Source organism: Chionomys nivalis, chromosome 22, assembly GCF_950005125.1.
Source record: "Chionomys nivalis chromosome 22, mChiNiv1.1, whole genome shotgun sequence".
NCBI lineage: Eukaryota > Metazoa > Chordata > Mammalia > Rodentia > Cricetidae > Chionomys > Chionomys nivalis.
This window is the reverse complement of record NC_080107.1, coordinates 39,831,123-39,845,046: the sequence shown is the minus strand read 5'-3', so window position 1 is coordinate 39,845,046 and position 13,924 is coordinate 39,831,123. Positions and strand designations below refer to the sequence as shown.

The 13,924-nt window shown below is 53.4% G+C and overlaps 2 protein-coding genes across 2 annotated transcripts; both read right to left on the bottom strand.

Annotated features, from left to right (window-relative positions):
• Nucleotides 1-647: 647 nt before the first annotated feature.
• Nucleotides 648-8,439, bottom strand: Tprn (taperin). Its single transcript, XM_057754774.1, has 4 exons — nt 6,471-8,439; nt 1,498-1,720; nt 1,311-1,417; nt 648-1,203 (listed from the first exon to the last, which is right to left on the bottom strand). Exons 1-4 carry the CDS (start codon nt 8,355-8,357, stop codon nt 1,141-1,143), a joined length of 2,280 nt encoding a protein of 759 aa, XP_057610757.1. The 5' UTR covers nt 8,358-8,439; the 3' UTR covers nt 648-1,140.
• Nucleotides 8,440-12,102: 3,663 nt separating this feature from the next.
• Tmem203 (transmembrane protein 203) lies at nt 12,103-13,861 on the bottom strand. The gene has a single exon (XM_057755323.1). It carries the CDS (start codon nt 13,647-13,649, stop codon nt 13,239-13,241), a length of 411 nt encoding a protein of 136 aa, XP_057611306.1. The 5' UTR covers nt 13,650-13,861; the 3' UTR covers nt 12,103-13,238.
• Nucleotides 13,862-13,924: the final 63 nt, after the last annotated feature.

Below are 13,924 nucleotides of genomic sequence, written 5' to 3'. Positions count from 1 at the left end.
CTAAGTTCCAGGCTGTTCTAGGCTGCATAGTAAACTGTAGGCTAGCTTGGGGTACAGTGTGAGGCCCTTTTTTAAACAAAAAGTGTCCATAAAACTGGGCTTATTCTCTGAAGAAAACATACATAACACTCCATCTGAGCCAAGTCAAGCATTGTATCTGCCCTTAGGTGACATGTCTGTAGACAGCCCTGCATCTCCCTAAACTCTTGGGAGTTCTCTGTTACTACAGCCTTGTTACAGTCTCATAGGGCAGGAGGCATCCAAATCAAACATGAGAAAAGATTTCCCAAGTTCCACTTAGCCCCATTCCTGTGGTGTACACAAGTAGCTACATTCCTAAGCTCCTGGCCCCATGGAGAATCCTGTCATCTACAACACTCACCTTCCTCCCACCTGGCATCTAGGTCCCTGGGACATGGAGTTCCAGACCCCAGTGGACATGGAGGTCCACTTCCCACTGCACTAACTTTGAGGAAGAAAGTAGCAGGCTTAGTGTGGGGAGAACAAGAGCAAGAGCCTGGACCAGCAAGACCTCAAGATATAAGAACACCAGACTAAGGCCACCTTTTGCTTCTTTGCACAGGTGCCCAAGTTAGGCCTTCACCTTATTCTCAGACTGAGGACTGTGTAAAAAAGGCAAAAGCAGCCATGTTACAGTGTTGTTTATTGAGTCCAATATCAGAAAGGAAAAAAAAATACCCTATCTATCATGAAGGGTGCCACCATAGTAGAATCATGGATTAAGGGCAGGAGCTTGGGGTTCATTCAACAAAGAGCAAATAACTAGGACAGCCTCTCACTCCTGACAGTGGCCCCTCCCCAGAAGGTAGGAGCCAAGAGGCAGGACAGACAGCACTCTGGTGCAAGGTCTGTTCAGGCTCCCTACCTCATCACAGATGGGATGTTATGGACAGATGTCAGCCTGTCCCATAGGCAATTCCCACCTGTTCTTCCTTGGCACCCCCAAAGGGGAGTGAGATTCAGACCTGAACCTAAAGGTAGAAGGTGACAGGGAGAGAGGAGGGCCCAAAGAGCCAGATGGAAGGGGTACAGAATAAAGTCAGGGCTCCTGAGCATTGACTGGCTTCCAGAACCACCACACCTGGGGCTAAATCTTAGCCATCCTGGCAGCTCCAGGGGTCAGAAATAGAGGGCTGGCTCGCTGCGGAAGTCCGAGAGATCATTCTGACTGGCAGGTGTGAGCTGAAAGAATAGAATATAGCCACTAAGCCTTTCCAGGTATCAACCCCTTCCCCAGTAGGCTAGCCCATGGGGGTCTGGGTGTTCACCCCTCTCTCCACCTGGCTTACCATGACCTCCTTTGGTGGGAGTTCCACCTCACTTGGAGCCTGCACCAGTGTCTGCTCCTGCCACTTGCTGAAGGCCATGGAATGCTTGGGAGTGTAGCTGGACAGGCCTGTGAGCCAAAGAGAATAGGTATGGACACCTGGCCCAGGTTCCACTCCCAGCCTGCCCATCCCAACGGACGGTGATTACCTGAGCTGCCATCTGGTAGTCGGGGGCTCTCAGGTCCCACACTGCTTACAAATGTGGCCCGGGGCAGGAAGAGGGAAAAGGACTTCTCTGAGTCAAGCCCCACTTCCTCCTCTTCACCATCTTCCTCTTCCTCCTCCTCCTCCTCCTCTTCTTGGGCCAGGGAGCTCTCAGAAGGGTATTCAAATGTTGTGTGCAGGCTCTTGTCATTGAAGGAGATCTTCATCTAGGAGTAAAAGCCACGTCGGCAGGGGCCCTACCACCCAGCTAAGCAGAGGCACTAACAGGGAGAGAAGACCCTTCTACCAAGAGATATAGACCCCACCTATCCCATCCTCTGCTTGCAGCAGCTCCTAAGACTAATTCCACGTTCTGGGTATCTGACCTGCAGGAGCCTGCTTAAGAGGCTGATACCCAGGAAGTTGGTGCTAGGTACCATCATGCATTTTTCAGGCTAGTGGGGAGTCCCACTTCCATAGAGTTTAGGGTACCAGCAATACCATCAATGACCCCCCTACTGTGTATACCTCAGTGACTCCAGAGTTTCATATTCAAGCAAATTCTCCCTTCTGTCCCAGTAGCCTGGTTTTGAAGGATAGAAAGCTGTGGGCATCCTCTGTCACGATCCTCCTGCATGCTGAGAGTATCCCCGTCCCCGCGCTTCAGTTATGATTGCTGAGGTTCCCTAGCCCTCAGCTGCGCTCAGCCTAGTGCTGGGAATGAACATGAGCACTCATGTGCAGCAGATGGGGCAGTCTTGCCGGGCTCGAAATATTAAACTCCCAGGCACAGGACACCGACAGCCAGCTCAGGTTCCCCCTCTTCCCCTGGAAGGAGCCAGAGGCCCAGCAGGATGGAAGAGTAGCCTAGCAGGAGGGTTGAGCCTGTCCTGAGGCGACAAAGTGACCCTGGCACAGGCCACAATGCACAAGGGCCCACAAAAGCAGGAGGCCTAAACAAGCCAGCATCCTGCCTCCTGTCCCTCTCAACCAACGGCCACACTTGCCCACATGGCCATTAATACCCCTGAGCCCTCTCTGCCCATTGGGAGATTTTCCCCCTGCCCCCAGGACCAGGGCCTGCTCAGAGAGATCTGTTCTCGCAGGTCCTCCCTACTTTGGCCATCTGCACACATGAACAGTAGCTGGAGAGACTCCCCTGGGTCAGGCGATGTCTACTGTCATAATGAAGGCAAGCTGTACCCTGCTCTGGCCTCAGAGGCCTACCTAGTCCTTGAAGACTAGATTGAACTGGAGACAGATAAGGTAGACATTGTCACCTGGCCTTCCTGACTAGCCTTCTGAGACAGGTATCCTAGTAGGAGCCCAAGACGGTAGAGGGCCTTCTAAACCTAAGTGGCCCCCGGATGGAGCCCTTGAGTCCCATCCCCCCTACTACTGAGAAAACAGGACCAGCTGCCAGAGCCCAGCTGGATTAGCACACCCTCATTAGTCTGCATGACCAGTTCCCAGCAAGGAGGCTGAGGGGATAGATCCATGTGGGTATAGTGCCTGGCACGGCCAGGTCAGGCTGGGGGTGGGGAAGTGGCTCATAAGCCTGCCAGTCTCAGCTGCCTCCCCCCGAGTCACTTACTATCTCCCTTGTCTCCTCTGCCAGACCAGTGTTCATAGGCCTCCTCCCTTCCAGCAGAGGTCAGTGGGTCACATGGTGACTCATGCTTATGACCCCTGCCAGGGTGGAGCTGCCAGGGCAGGCTGGGGAGGTACAGACAGGGATTGTCACTGTATATACCTGGTCATCAGTATCTGGGGGACTTTACCCAGCACACCTCATACAGCAGGCAGGTGATGGAACCTCTGGGCTTTCACGGGGGCCTTTAGTGGCAGAACCTCCCAGCTTTTACAGGGCCCTTTTGTTCTCCTTCAACCCGCCCTACCCATACACACCCAGCTTGGGTTACCAAATGGTGTCCACCCTGGGACTCAAAGCAGGGAAACTGCTCCACTGGCCCGGCTGAAGGTGATGTTTAGCCAGACCCTGCCCCCACTCCCTTGCACACACTGTCTGGCTCCCATCCCCCACTGGCCCCCAGCCAAAGTTCCCAAGGGTGACAGGACAATAGATCAGAGCCACCCAACTGGGATATCCACACCTGCTTCCTCCTGAAGGCAGACCCTGCACCAGTGAGATTTCATAAATAAGGGTCCAGTTTCTAGGGGGTCACCCATGAGAAGACTTGGGGGAGAGAAACTGCACATAAAGGCAGGTAAGAAGACACTCGGGCCAACTTCCACTGGGGGAGCCCGTTGCAGACTGAGGGGAGCCGATGCTGCTGGAGACAGCCAAAAGGACAGACGCACCTTCAAATGGGAGCCAGGCTGAGGGCCACAACTGGGCCACAGAAAGTTGGGGTGAAGTTTACACCTGCCGGGAACAGGGGAGCCTGAGCCCTGAGGACACTAACATGCTTGGGTGTGGCACAGGAACAGGAGGTGGGAAAGAGGAAGAAGCAGCCAACCAGGTAGGAGCCACTGGTGCTCCCAACCAGGGAGGAAGGGGTAAAAGGACACCCTCTTGCCAAAAAAACAGTGGGGGGCTAGGAGGGAAGAGAGGTGCAGAGAGAGACTCTCTTTCCCAATAGATAACCTAAATGGAATGTTTCTGCCAAGCTGCCTCTCAAGGACACTGGTCAATAAAGTCAGCCCTCACTCCCCAGAGCAGGGCTGAATCCCTGTGAAGTCACAATATGCTCTCCAAGCTGCCGAAACAAAGTAGCTACCCCACACCATACCCTGCTGCCTAGAAGGCCCAGTGAAGAGCAATCCCTCAGCTATATCCTGGAAAACCATGGGCATTGCCTTGGGGTCACCCAGTCATGGGGGAGAAACCAAAGTGTGCAGAGGCCCCACAATCCTCTGGGCCCACCTACTCCAACCAAGAGGAAGCCCGAGTCTGGGCCAGGACAATGACTTGAGCTGCAAAACAAACACGCTTGGTTTCTCTAGGAGCTGCAGGTAGGAGGAATGTCAGGGAAAGGGCAAAGTCCATGAAGGCCTCACCCTGCACACTGCTCTGAAGGTTGGGCAGCTTTGGGCCCTGCCCCCTCCCACAGGCATTCTGTGTCTTGCTGGGCAGGGCAGCTGGTGCATGCACAGGCAGGACAGCACAACCAGCAGGTTGTGCTGCTACAGAAGGCCCTACCCAGGCCACTTGGCCCTGATGAGCATCGTCCATCTGGACCCCCAACTCCCTCAGACTGGCCCAGACAGCCAAGCTGCTGGCCAGGGTCCTACCCCCAACAGTATTTGGGCCTTGCCCTGCTTTTGTTTTTAAGATCTACATGAACGCCGGGTGGTGGTGGCCCACGCCTTTAATCCCAGCACTTGGGAGGCAGAGGCAGGTGAATCTCTGTGAGTTCGAGACCAGCCTGGTCTACAAGAGCTAGTTCCAGGACAGGCTCCAAAGCCACAGAGAAACCCTGTCTCGAAAAACCAAAAAAAAAAAAAAAAAAAAAAAAAAAAAAAAAAAAAAAAAAAGATCTACATGAACATCACACCTGCTCTTCTCACTTTAACCAACCAGGAATGACTCACACAGTTGCCTCCAGACAGGGCAGGCAGGGTAGCCAGGCTTAGTAGCAGCCTTTCAGTCTCAAGAGGAAGCCACGTTCAAGGTGGAGGAGTATCCCCGGATAAAAGGTTCTAGAAACAGGAATCTGAACTCAGCTCCCGTCCCATGAGCTCCATGGCTTCATGAACCTCCTAAGCTTCAGCTTCCTCCTGAGCTCCATGAACCTCCTAAGCTTCAGCTTCCTCCTCAACATAAGGGATGCTTTATCACTTCTTTGTCAAGTACGGGGAGGGGCCACCTCAGAGATAGCAAGGTCAGGGTCACAGGGAAGGAAGAATAGAAAGACGGGGAAGGGGCCTGGGTCAATATAGCCCAAGAACTCAGGGTAAAGAACAGACGAGTGGAAGAGATGTGGGCTCACATGGTAAAAACTGTTATAGCTCTGAGTGTCCTCACCAGAATCCCCCAAGAGTGATCACTGTAGATTCCCTGACCCAGCAGATTAAGTGGCAAGGAAGATGATGCCAAGGCCAATGGTGTCAGGAAGCAGAAAGTGAAGGGAAAAAATAAAAAGAGTGAGGAGGTGTGGCTCGTCACAAAGGATCCCCATGGAAACTGAGGCTGGAGGTGGCGAACCCAGGCAGCCTAGCTTCTAGCTGTTCTGGAGCAGAAACTGTGGGTGCCATCTTGGCAGAAGGGAAAGGTGCACCTCCCTTTACCAGCTGACCGAGAGTCACGTGTGGTTGGTCTTGGAATTTGCCCCAGGGGACAAACACAGACCCTGGAACAATCAGGAAGAATCTGAGGAACGCTTTCCTTGTACCCAGAGGGTTCCAAGTCACTAGCCAGAGATAGACAGGAAATAAGGCTCACTCTGGCCAATTCTGAGCCTCTAGGGGATTGTTCCTTGAGTCTTTCTGCTCAAGGCCCTCTTGACCGAGTCTGACAGGAAGCACTGGTGCTCAGTCCATGCTTACAGAGGCAAAGGCCTGCCAAGCTCTAGCTCCTGTACCTTCCAGGGTGCTGCGAACCTCCAATTGGCTCCACACAGCTATGTGTTCAGGCTGACCTCAGAGTGAGGAGGGTCTGCCCTAGCTTCTCATTTACATTCTCATGTCCAGGCTCTGGATATCTGTCCAAGCCAGGCTCCATAGGAATATGCCAGGCTTATCAAATCAAAGACCAAGTGAGAGCCAACAGGCCAGGCTATTTCCTGAAGGTAGACCTGCAATTAGTTGGAACTAGCCATTCCAAAGGGTTGCAGGGGCTCCGCGCTGCCTGGCCAGCTCTCCCTTCCAAACCTCATGAGTAAACAGCAAGCTGACCAACCCCAGCCTTGAACCGTCATAGCTCCACAAGGGCCCAGAACCTGGCACAACCACACAGCCAAGTCTGTCATCTATCCAGAAACCAACCATGCCAGCAGCCCTCTCCCCACCGTTTACCTTTTTTCTGGAAGAACCAGCCTTGATGAGGCAGGACTTCTGCAGGGCCAGGTAACCACCGATCACTTCGATCTCATGTACAGTGGGGTAGCGTTTCTTAAGGGTGTTCTCCAGGGCAGGGTGGGGTCCCGAGAGGCTGTCAGGGTCCTGTTCCTCAGCCTCCTGCTGCTGGGACTGCCCATTGGCCGGACTGAAGTGTGGCTCCTGAAGGGTCTCTGGCTTCCTCTTGGGTACCACTATGAAAGTGTTGCTGCCTCGGTTTGGGAGCTCTGCAGTGTGCCCAGGCCTGGCAAGGTGCAGATGGTACTGGGGGGACCCATCAACTGCTGAGGAGGGCAGTTGGGCTTCTTGGGAGGGCTCCTCTTCTGAGTCTACTTCATCAATGAAGGTGACTGGAAGTCCTGGCCGCCCAGGCTCCTGGCCATTCTTGGCCAAGCCAGGAACCAAGCCCTCAGTCGGCTCTGCTTCAACAGTGGTTGGTAGGAATGGAGATGGTGAGGATGACTGTTGCCACCTAACAGACCTGTCTGTGACAGCGGTGGCTGTCCGGGGGCAGCCCTCCTCCCTAGCTGCCCACTGCATCTCAGCAGTCAAGGTACTCCTCTCTAGGGCAGGCGCACCATCCACTGTAGACACCGGCTGGGCTCTGAGACCCTGGCTCTGAGAGGCCCAGGCTGCCTCCCGGTTTGGCTCCTCTGACTGCCTCCCCTCCGAAGGATGGTTCCCAAGGGCCTTGCGCTTAGGGATCAACATGAAGGAGTTGCGGGAGTTAACACGGAGGTTGGCCAGGGCCCTGGCCTGAAGGTCCCCGATTGGGATAGTTTCCACATCTGGCTTGGGGGCTGGCCTTATTTCGAAGGAGTCATTGGCGCTGGTGGCAGAGGAGACCCACCGGCGCTGGTTGGGAGTGGCACTGGCTGGGCTGGGCACAGGCAAGGCAGGCGGCCCAACCGGAGTGGCACTTGGGGTCCCAGGGCTTGGAGGTGAGTGGAGGGAGGGTTCCCCTGACTCCACCTTTGGCTTCCACTTGCCCGGAACGGGAGGAGAGCCCGACAACCCATTGGCAGGGCCGGCCGGGAACTTCTGGGTCACGGGTCCATTAGAAAGCGAGTGATTGACCGCACCGCGGGGCAGGCCCCGGGGGTGGACAGTGAAGGAGTTGCTGCCCGTCTTCTGTAGGAAGTCGCTGCGCCGGGCCCCAGGACCCGCAGTACCATCGGGGTGCGCGGGCTCGCAACAGGCGGAGCGCTGACCCGCGCGCGGGGCAACGGGAACAGGCGAAACAGGCGAAACAGGGAGTGCGGGCTGGCTGAGTCGCACCGATGGGGCAGAAGCCAACGACCGATTGGTGGGAGCGCGCGTGGCAGTAGATGGAGGCGGCACGGGAAGCTGCGGAAGCCCAGAGTGGGAGCGCTCCGGGCTCCCGCGGCTGCGGGGGGAGCCCGGCGAGTCGAACTTCTCCAGCAGTCGGCTGACACGGCCCGGCTGAGGCGCCTCCTGAGGCGCCTCGTACACCACTACCTCGGCAGCGCGGATGCCCGCAGCAGGCGGCACGGCGGGCGGGAAGCCAGGAGTTGACTCGATGATGAGGATGTTGTCGGCTCGGATAGTACGCACGCCCGGCACGCGACGGTACAGCTCCAGCAGCTGCTGTGCCGGCCGTGCCCCTCGCCGCCGCTCCGATTCAAGTCGCATGAAGGGGTTCTCGCTCAGCGGACCCAGACTCTCCGCCAGAACCAGCTTCTCGTTCTGTCCCTCCGGCGCCGCTCCGGGTCCCGGGCCTCCGCTCAGGGCGGCCAGTTTAGCTCGCCTCCGCTCAAGGATCTCCCGCTTCCAGGCGGGCATCGCGGTGCGCGACCCCGGGCCCGGCCGCCCTAGGCCGGCCATGCTTGCGGACGCAGCCGCGGACGGGACTGCACAGGCTGCAGCTCGCCGGACAGACTCTCAGCTACCTGCCTCAGTACCGCGCCGTGCCACGCCCCCCTTGGTAGCCGCCAATTGGGCAAGTGCGCTCTGACCCAAGGGAAGACTGGCTCGCCAATGGGAGAGGTATACGACCCAATTGATTGGAGGACACTCACTTACACCCTCCCCTAAGGCTTCCTTATTGGACTACGACCGGCACCGGCCAATCGCTATTGGTGAAGATCAGTAGACACGCTCCCCAGCGAGGCACGGCTCAATGGCTGCCCCTCACTTCCGCCTCTGCGCTCTGGACGCGGCACCTGTGGACTACAATTAAGGCTGGTTTTGGCACGGCACCTAGCAGACCCTTGCGACCTAGATGACCTTGGTACAGTTCCGACTTCCTCGACACCCAGACAGCCACTCTGTTTTCTTGGGAAAGAGCCGTGCACAAGAGCCGGGAGGTCCTTGCTCCCGTGGGCAGTATACAAGCTCATGGGGCTTTCCACCTTTGGGCCCAGGCTCCGCTCCAATCAGGAGTCCTTGAACCGCCGCGGACAGACAGGCGAGGGCCCCTTCAGGTCCTAGAAATCCTGCATCTGAGATCCACTCAGGCATAAGAAAATTGTTTTCTTCGAGAATCTCGGTTTTGTAGATCCCAGAGCTGTTGATTAGACCAACGTATGTGAGCCTCTGGAACAGTTTGCCATTTGTGGCCCTGCGCACCAAGGAAGCAGCCTCATTTCTACAAACAGTAATACATGCAAGCAGGGTGTCACACACTTAGGCAGCTCTGTCACACAAAAGGGCACAAAAACTAGGGTAAGGGTAGTCCCAGTTCTGTTAAACTCAAGAGTGGGAAGGGGGCCAGTGACTCGGTCACAACCTCACAGCCGACAAGTCTTTAGGAAGTTTCTTTGGGCAGAACTGCACATTACCCAATCTGTACCCCTTTCCAGTGTACACAGTAGGGTAACTGCTTGGAGGCATTAGAAAATTGGGGGACCGGGCGGTGGTAACACACGACTTTAATCCCAGAACTTGGGAAGCAGAGGCAGGCGGAGTTCGAGGCCAGCCTGGTCTACAAAGCGAGTTCCAGGATAGTTACACAGAGAAACCCTGTCTTGAAAAATATAAAAAAATATAAAATAAGCCCGGCGCAAACCTTTAATCCCAGCACTTGGGAGCTAGATGCAGGCAGATTTCTGTGAGTTCGAGGCCAGTCTGGTCTACAAGAGCTAGTTCCAGGTCAGGCCCCAAAGCTAGAGAGACCCTGTCTCGTAAAACCAAAAAAAAAAAAAAAACTAAAATAAAATAAATGAAAAAAAAGAAAAAAAACAAAGAAAATTGGGGACCAAGTTTAGGAGTCTGTGTTTCCTTTATCTGCCCTACAGACAACAGCCAGCTGTTTCATGGACTGTGGGTCTCTGCAAAAACAGTGGATTCCGCCGTCTAGGGACATGTGCCTTTGCTGGCTTCTGGGTGCATGGCAGTCTACAATCTGGCACCACCTTAACGCTGACTTACCTGCTTGCCCGTTCCATTAGGAAATTATAAACTGATTCAGCTATCCAGAAGCCTTTCCCAAATCACTTTTTATTTATCTCTTGATAGCATCAGAGATTGAACCTAGAGCCTTTTGTATGCTGGGCAAGCACTCTACTACTGAGCTACGGCCCCTCAAATCACTGCTCCAAAGGAAGCTTCTAATACTCACGGCTTCTTATTAAGCACTGAGCCATCTCTCCAGTCCCCTACTCAAGGCTTCTTTACTCAGATTTCCAGTTCCAGATCACCAAAACAAAACAGGAACACAAAACAAAATCTAAGAAGTGTGAAAGGAAAACCACTCCAAAGTTCAGCTCGTATCATCCCTATCCTGGGTTGGACACATTTTCTTCCAGCTGGGGCAAATCAACCAGGCTAAAGTATCCATGCCCAGACAGAGGAAGGCCAAGCTGCCGTACTGGAGCACAGATCAGCATCCCTGTTCTGCCAAGGGCCACATGCAGTTATTAGCCTACTGACTCTGTCACCAGGAGACATGGCAATGTCACAAGAAACTTTCGGTTATTACAGATGAAGGCTGCTCCTGACACCCAGTGAGCAAAGCCTGGCACACTACAAACATCCTACATCTTCAGGACAGTCTCTGCAGCCACAGTAAAAACTGACTGGGCTGGTGAGAGAACCTATACAGCTGCAACTCATTCCTGGGGCTTCAATGCCCTCTTCTGGCCTCCACGGACATTGCACACGTGGTGCACACTCACATATAAATCCTTCTTTTGTTTTGTTTTGTTTTTTCCGGAGACAAGGTTTCTCTGTAGCTTTGGTGCCTGTCCTGGAACTAGCTCTTGTAGACCAGGCTGGCCTTGAACTCACAGAGGTCCGCCTGCCTCTGCCTCCTGAGTGCTGGGATTAAAGGTGTGCGCCACCACCGCCTGGCAAATCCTTTTCTTAAAAGACTCTTTTTTTTTTTGCAAGAATGATCTAGCAAGGCGATAGTGGTGCACACCTTTATCCCCAGCACTTGGGAGGCAGAGGCAGGCAGATCTCTTTGAGTTCGAGACCAGCCTGGTCCATAAAAGGAGTTCCAGGAGAGCCAAGGCTACACACACCCTGATTTTTTTTGTTTGTTTGATTTAAAAAAGATCCAGCTCTGCTGAAGGAGCTGTGCTCTGCAGGTCACATTAGATCTGACAACTATTAACTTTTGTTGATGCTCGTTTAGATTCCACTCCCTCTTCTCTCAGGCTGCTGCATCTCACAGCCCAGCCTGGCTTCCAACTACACTGCCGGTGATGACATTGTAGTTTTGATCCTCCTGCCTCCACCACACCCAAATGGGGATTACAGGTAAACACTCTTAACGATGAAGCTATAGCCCCAAGTCCCTTTTCTCCCCTTTCTTTCTGTTTTACAGCCACTTCAGGAAACACTGCAACATCCGGTTTTAAATCCTTTAAAAATGTAAAACTTAGAGCTTAAGATGGCTCAGCAGGTAGGGGTGCTTGCAAGCGGGCCAGACTACCTGAGTGCGTTCTGATATCACAAGGCTAACAAATCACCTGCCTGAGTGGTGTGGCGCATGTGCACCTACCCTCCACACACACACACACACACACACACACACAGAGAGAGAGAGAGAGAGAGAGAGAGAGAGAGAGAGAGAGAGAGAAATTTAAAATGTAAAAGCATAATGTAGCTCAGTTGGTAGGATGCTTGCCTAAACCAGGTGTGATGGTACATGCCTTTAATGCTAGCGTTTGGGAGGGAGAGGCCAGCCTCTACGAGTTTGAGGTATGGTGTACAGAGTAAGTTCCAGGCCAGTCAAGGTTACGAAGTTCCTGTTTCAGTAGTAATAGTACTACTAATAACATAATGCTTGTCTAGTATACATGATGCCCTGGGTTTGATTCCCAGAATCCCATAAACTAAAAGTTAAGCCAGGTGGTCGTGGCACACGCCTTTAATCCCAGCACTTGGGAGGCAGAGACAGGTGGATCTCTTTGAGTTCAAGGCCGGACTCCAATATTACAGAGAAACCCTGTCTGGAAAGAAAAAAAAAAGAAAGAAAAACAGAAACTAAACAAACATAAGACCAAACAAAAAAGCAAGTTTGAGGCAAGTGTTGGCTACATAACACCCTATTTAGAAAAAAAAAAGTAAAAACCGATTCTGATTCTCAGATCTGGGCCATAAAAAAAAAACAGACCTCAGGCCATCATTTTTCAACTTTATAGGGTGTCATCAGAGCTCACCAGTGGCATGCACACTAACACGGAGTCAAGGGCTCTGTTATGGCGCTCTAGGAAGTACAGTCTCTTGTTTTCAGCTGGGACAGTAGTGGTGCAAGTTACCCATCTTCTAAAATAAGAAACAAGAACTTTCCAAAAATATTTAGTCTAACACCCATTGTGCTCTACCATACGTTCCGGGGCACCAACCACCTCAGCCCTGTGAGCCGCTGTCCACATGGCAAGAAACATCTTCACGTTCACCTACTCAAACATTGAGATGTCTAGGTATATATTGTTGATTTCAAGAAACATTCTTCCCATCTCAGCAAACAGTCTCATTTGGCACACGACTGACATAAAATCAAAGACCTTGGGTCAATAAATTCAAGCTGTTCACAAGCTCTTATGTAAAGTACCCATTGCCAAGAGCACGGGAGAACCTGTTCCTGTCTTTGGTCCTTCAGAGAGGTTTGTCTAGCTCAGGTGTACTAATGATGCCTGCCACCAGGTGGTGGGGATCGCCCTGAAACTGCAATCTGTTGGGCCAGGAAAGCAATGCCTTGAGACCAAGAGTTTTTTCTCAGACTGCAGATAATCCTATTCATGCCTTTTTGCAACAGTCTGATGTCTCTGTGTGGGATGAAATGAAGAAAGGACTATTCTTCCCCTGGACAGGGAAGAGTGACGCAAGCTCTCTCCACACTATCGATCGATGGTTTAACAAGTCTGGCCTAGATCAATGGAGGGGCAAGCGTTGAGGTCAGTGGTCAGTGCTGCTGAGTGAACAAGCTGATTCAGAAAGGGGTACATCACCATGGGAAATACTCAGAGTCTATGGGGATATTTTACTTATACACAGTTTCCAAATGTCAGAAAAGTTCAGTATTATCTGACAACGCATAGCATGAATAACAGGAAATAAATTTTACTAATCAAGGCTTCACTTTTAAGTTTAGCTGAGGAAACAATCTTATATAGAGAGATAACTGGACAGTACGCTGGGCACAAGCAGACACTGATTTCTGACCAAAGCTCCTCCAGTGTGGCGCCAAGTAGGGTCTGAACTGGGAGATCCAGCACTCAAGCTGGGCGGTGCTCCATTTCCAGCCCCTGCACGAGGCTAGTTGACGCGACAAGCCCGGATCATGAGCAGCTGCAGGAGAATGAAGACCGGAGACGTGATCAGGCCGAACCAGAGCTCTCGAGTTTGCTCCACTAGCTTCTGGCACAGGAGCATCTCAAAGACAAACTTGAGGCTAAGGACTGTGAGAACCCAGAAGAGGCGCAGTACAGCCAGTCGCTTCTCCCCGTCTTGGAAGAGGCGCACCGACACGATGGTGGTGAAGTAGGTGCTGAGCCCGTCGGCGGCGAAAAAGGGCACAAATACGTTCCACCAGGAGAGGCTCGGGGCCAAGCCGTCCACTCGCAGTGCCAAAAGCACGGAGAACACCAACAGAGCCAGGAGGTGCACAAAGATCTCAAAGGTGGCGAAGCCCAGCCATTGTACCAGCTCCCGCAGCGAGAATAACATCGCGCCTATTTACTACCGGCCGCAGTCCGGCCGACGGCGCCCCGCACCGGGCCGTGCCCGCTTCGTCCGCGGGCCTGGCTACCGCCTGCTGCCGCCGCTGCACACGCGAGGCAGCAAGCGGCCCAGCCCGGCCTGGACCCCGGCTCCGGCGCTCCCCTCTGCTCCAGACCCCTAATCTGGACCCGGAAAGGGATGCTAGCGAACGCCGCCCCCGGTCCAGACGCTATCCCCGCCCACCCACACCCCACCCACCTCGCTGTGGCGCAGCCTAAGGG

What these genes read in the sequence shown, in the direction of transcription:
- Tprn (XM_057754774.1), bottom strand. Translation starts at nt 8,357, where the DNA reads ATGGCCGGCCTAGGGCGGCCGGGCCCGGGGTCGCGCACCGCGATGCCC. An exon ending in CTGGTTCTTCCAGAAAAAAG is followed by an intron (nt 1,721 to 6,470) that starts GTAAACGGTGGG and finishes TTTTACTCCTAG; the next exon opens with ATGAAGATCTCCTTCAATGA. An exon ending in ACTACCAGATGGCAGCTCAG is followed by an intron (nt 1,418 to 1,497) that starts GTAATCACCGTC and finishes TTTGGCTCACAG; the next exon opens with GCCTGTCCAGCTACACTCCC.
- Tmem203 (XM_057755323.1), bottom strand. Translation starts at nt 13,649, where the DNA reads ATGTTATTCTCGCTGCGGGAGCTGGTACAATGGCTGGGCTTCGCCACC.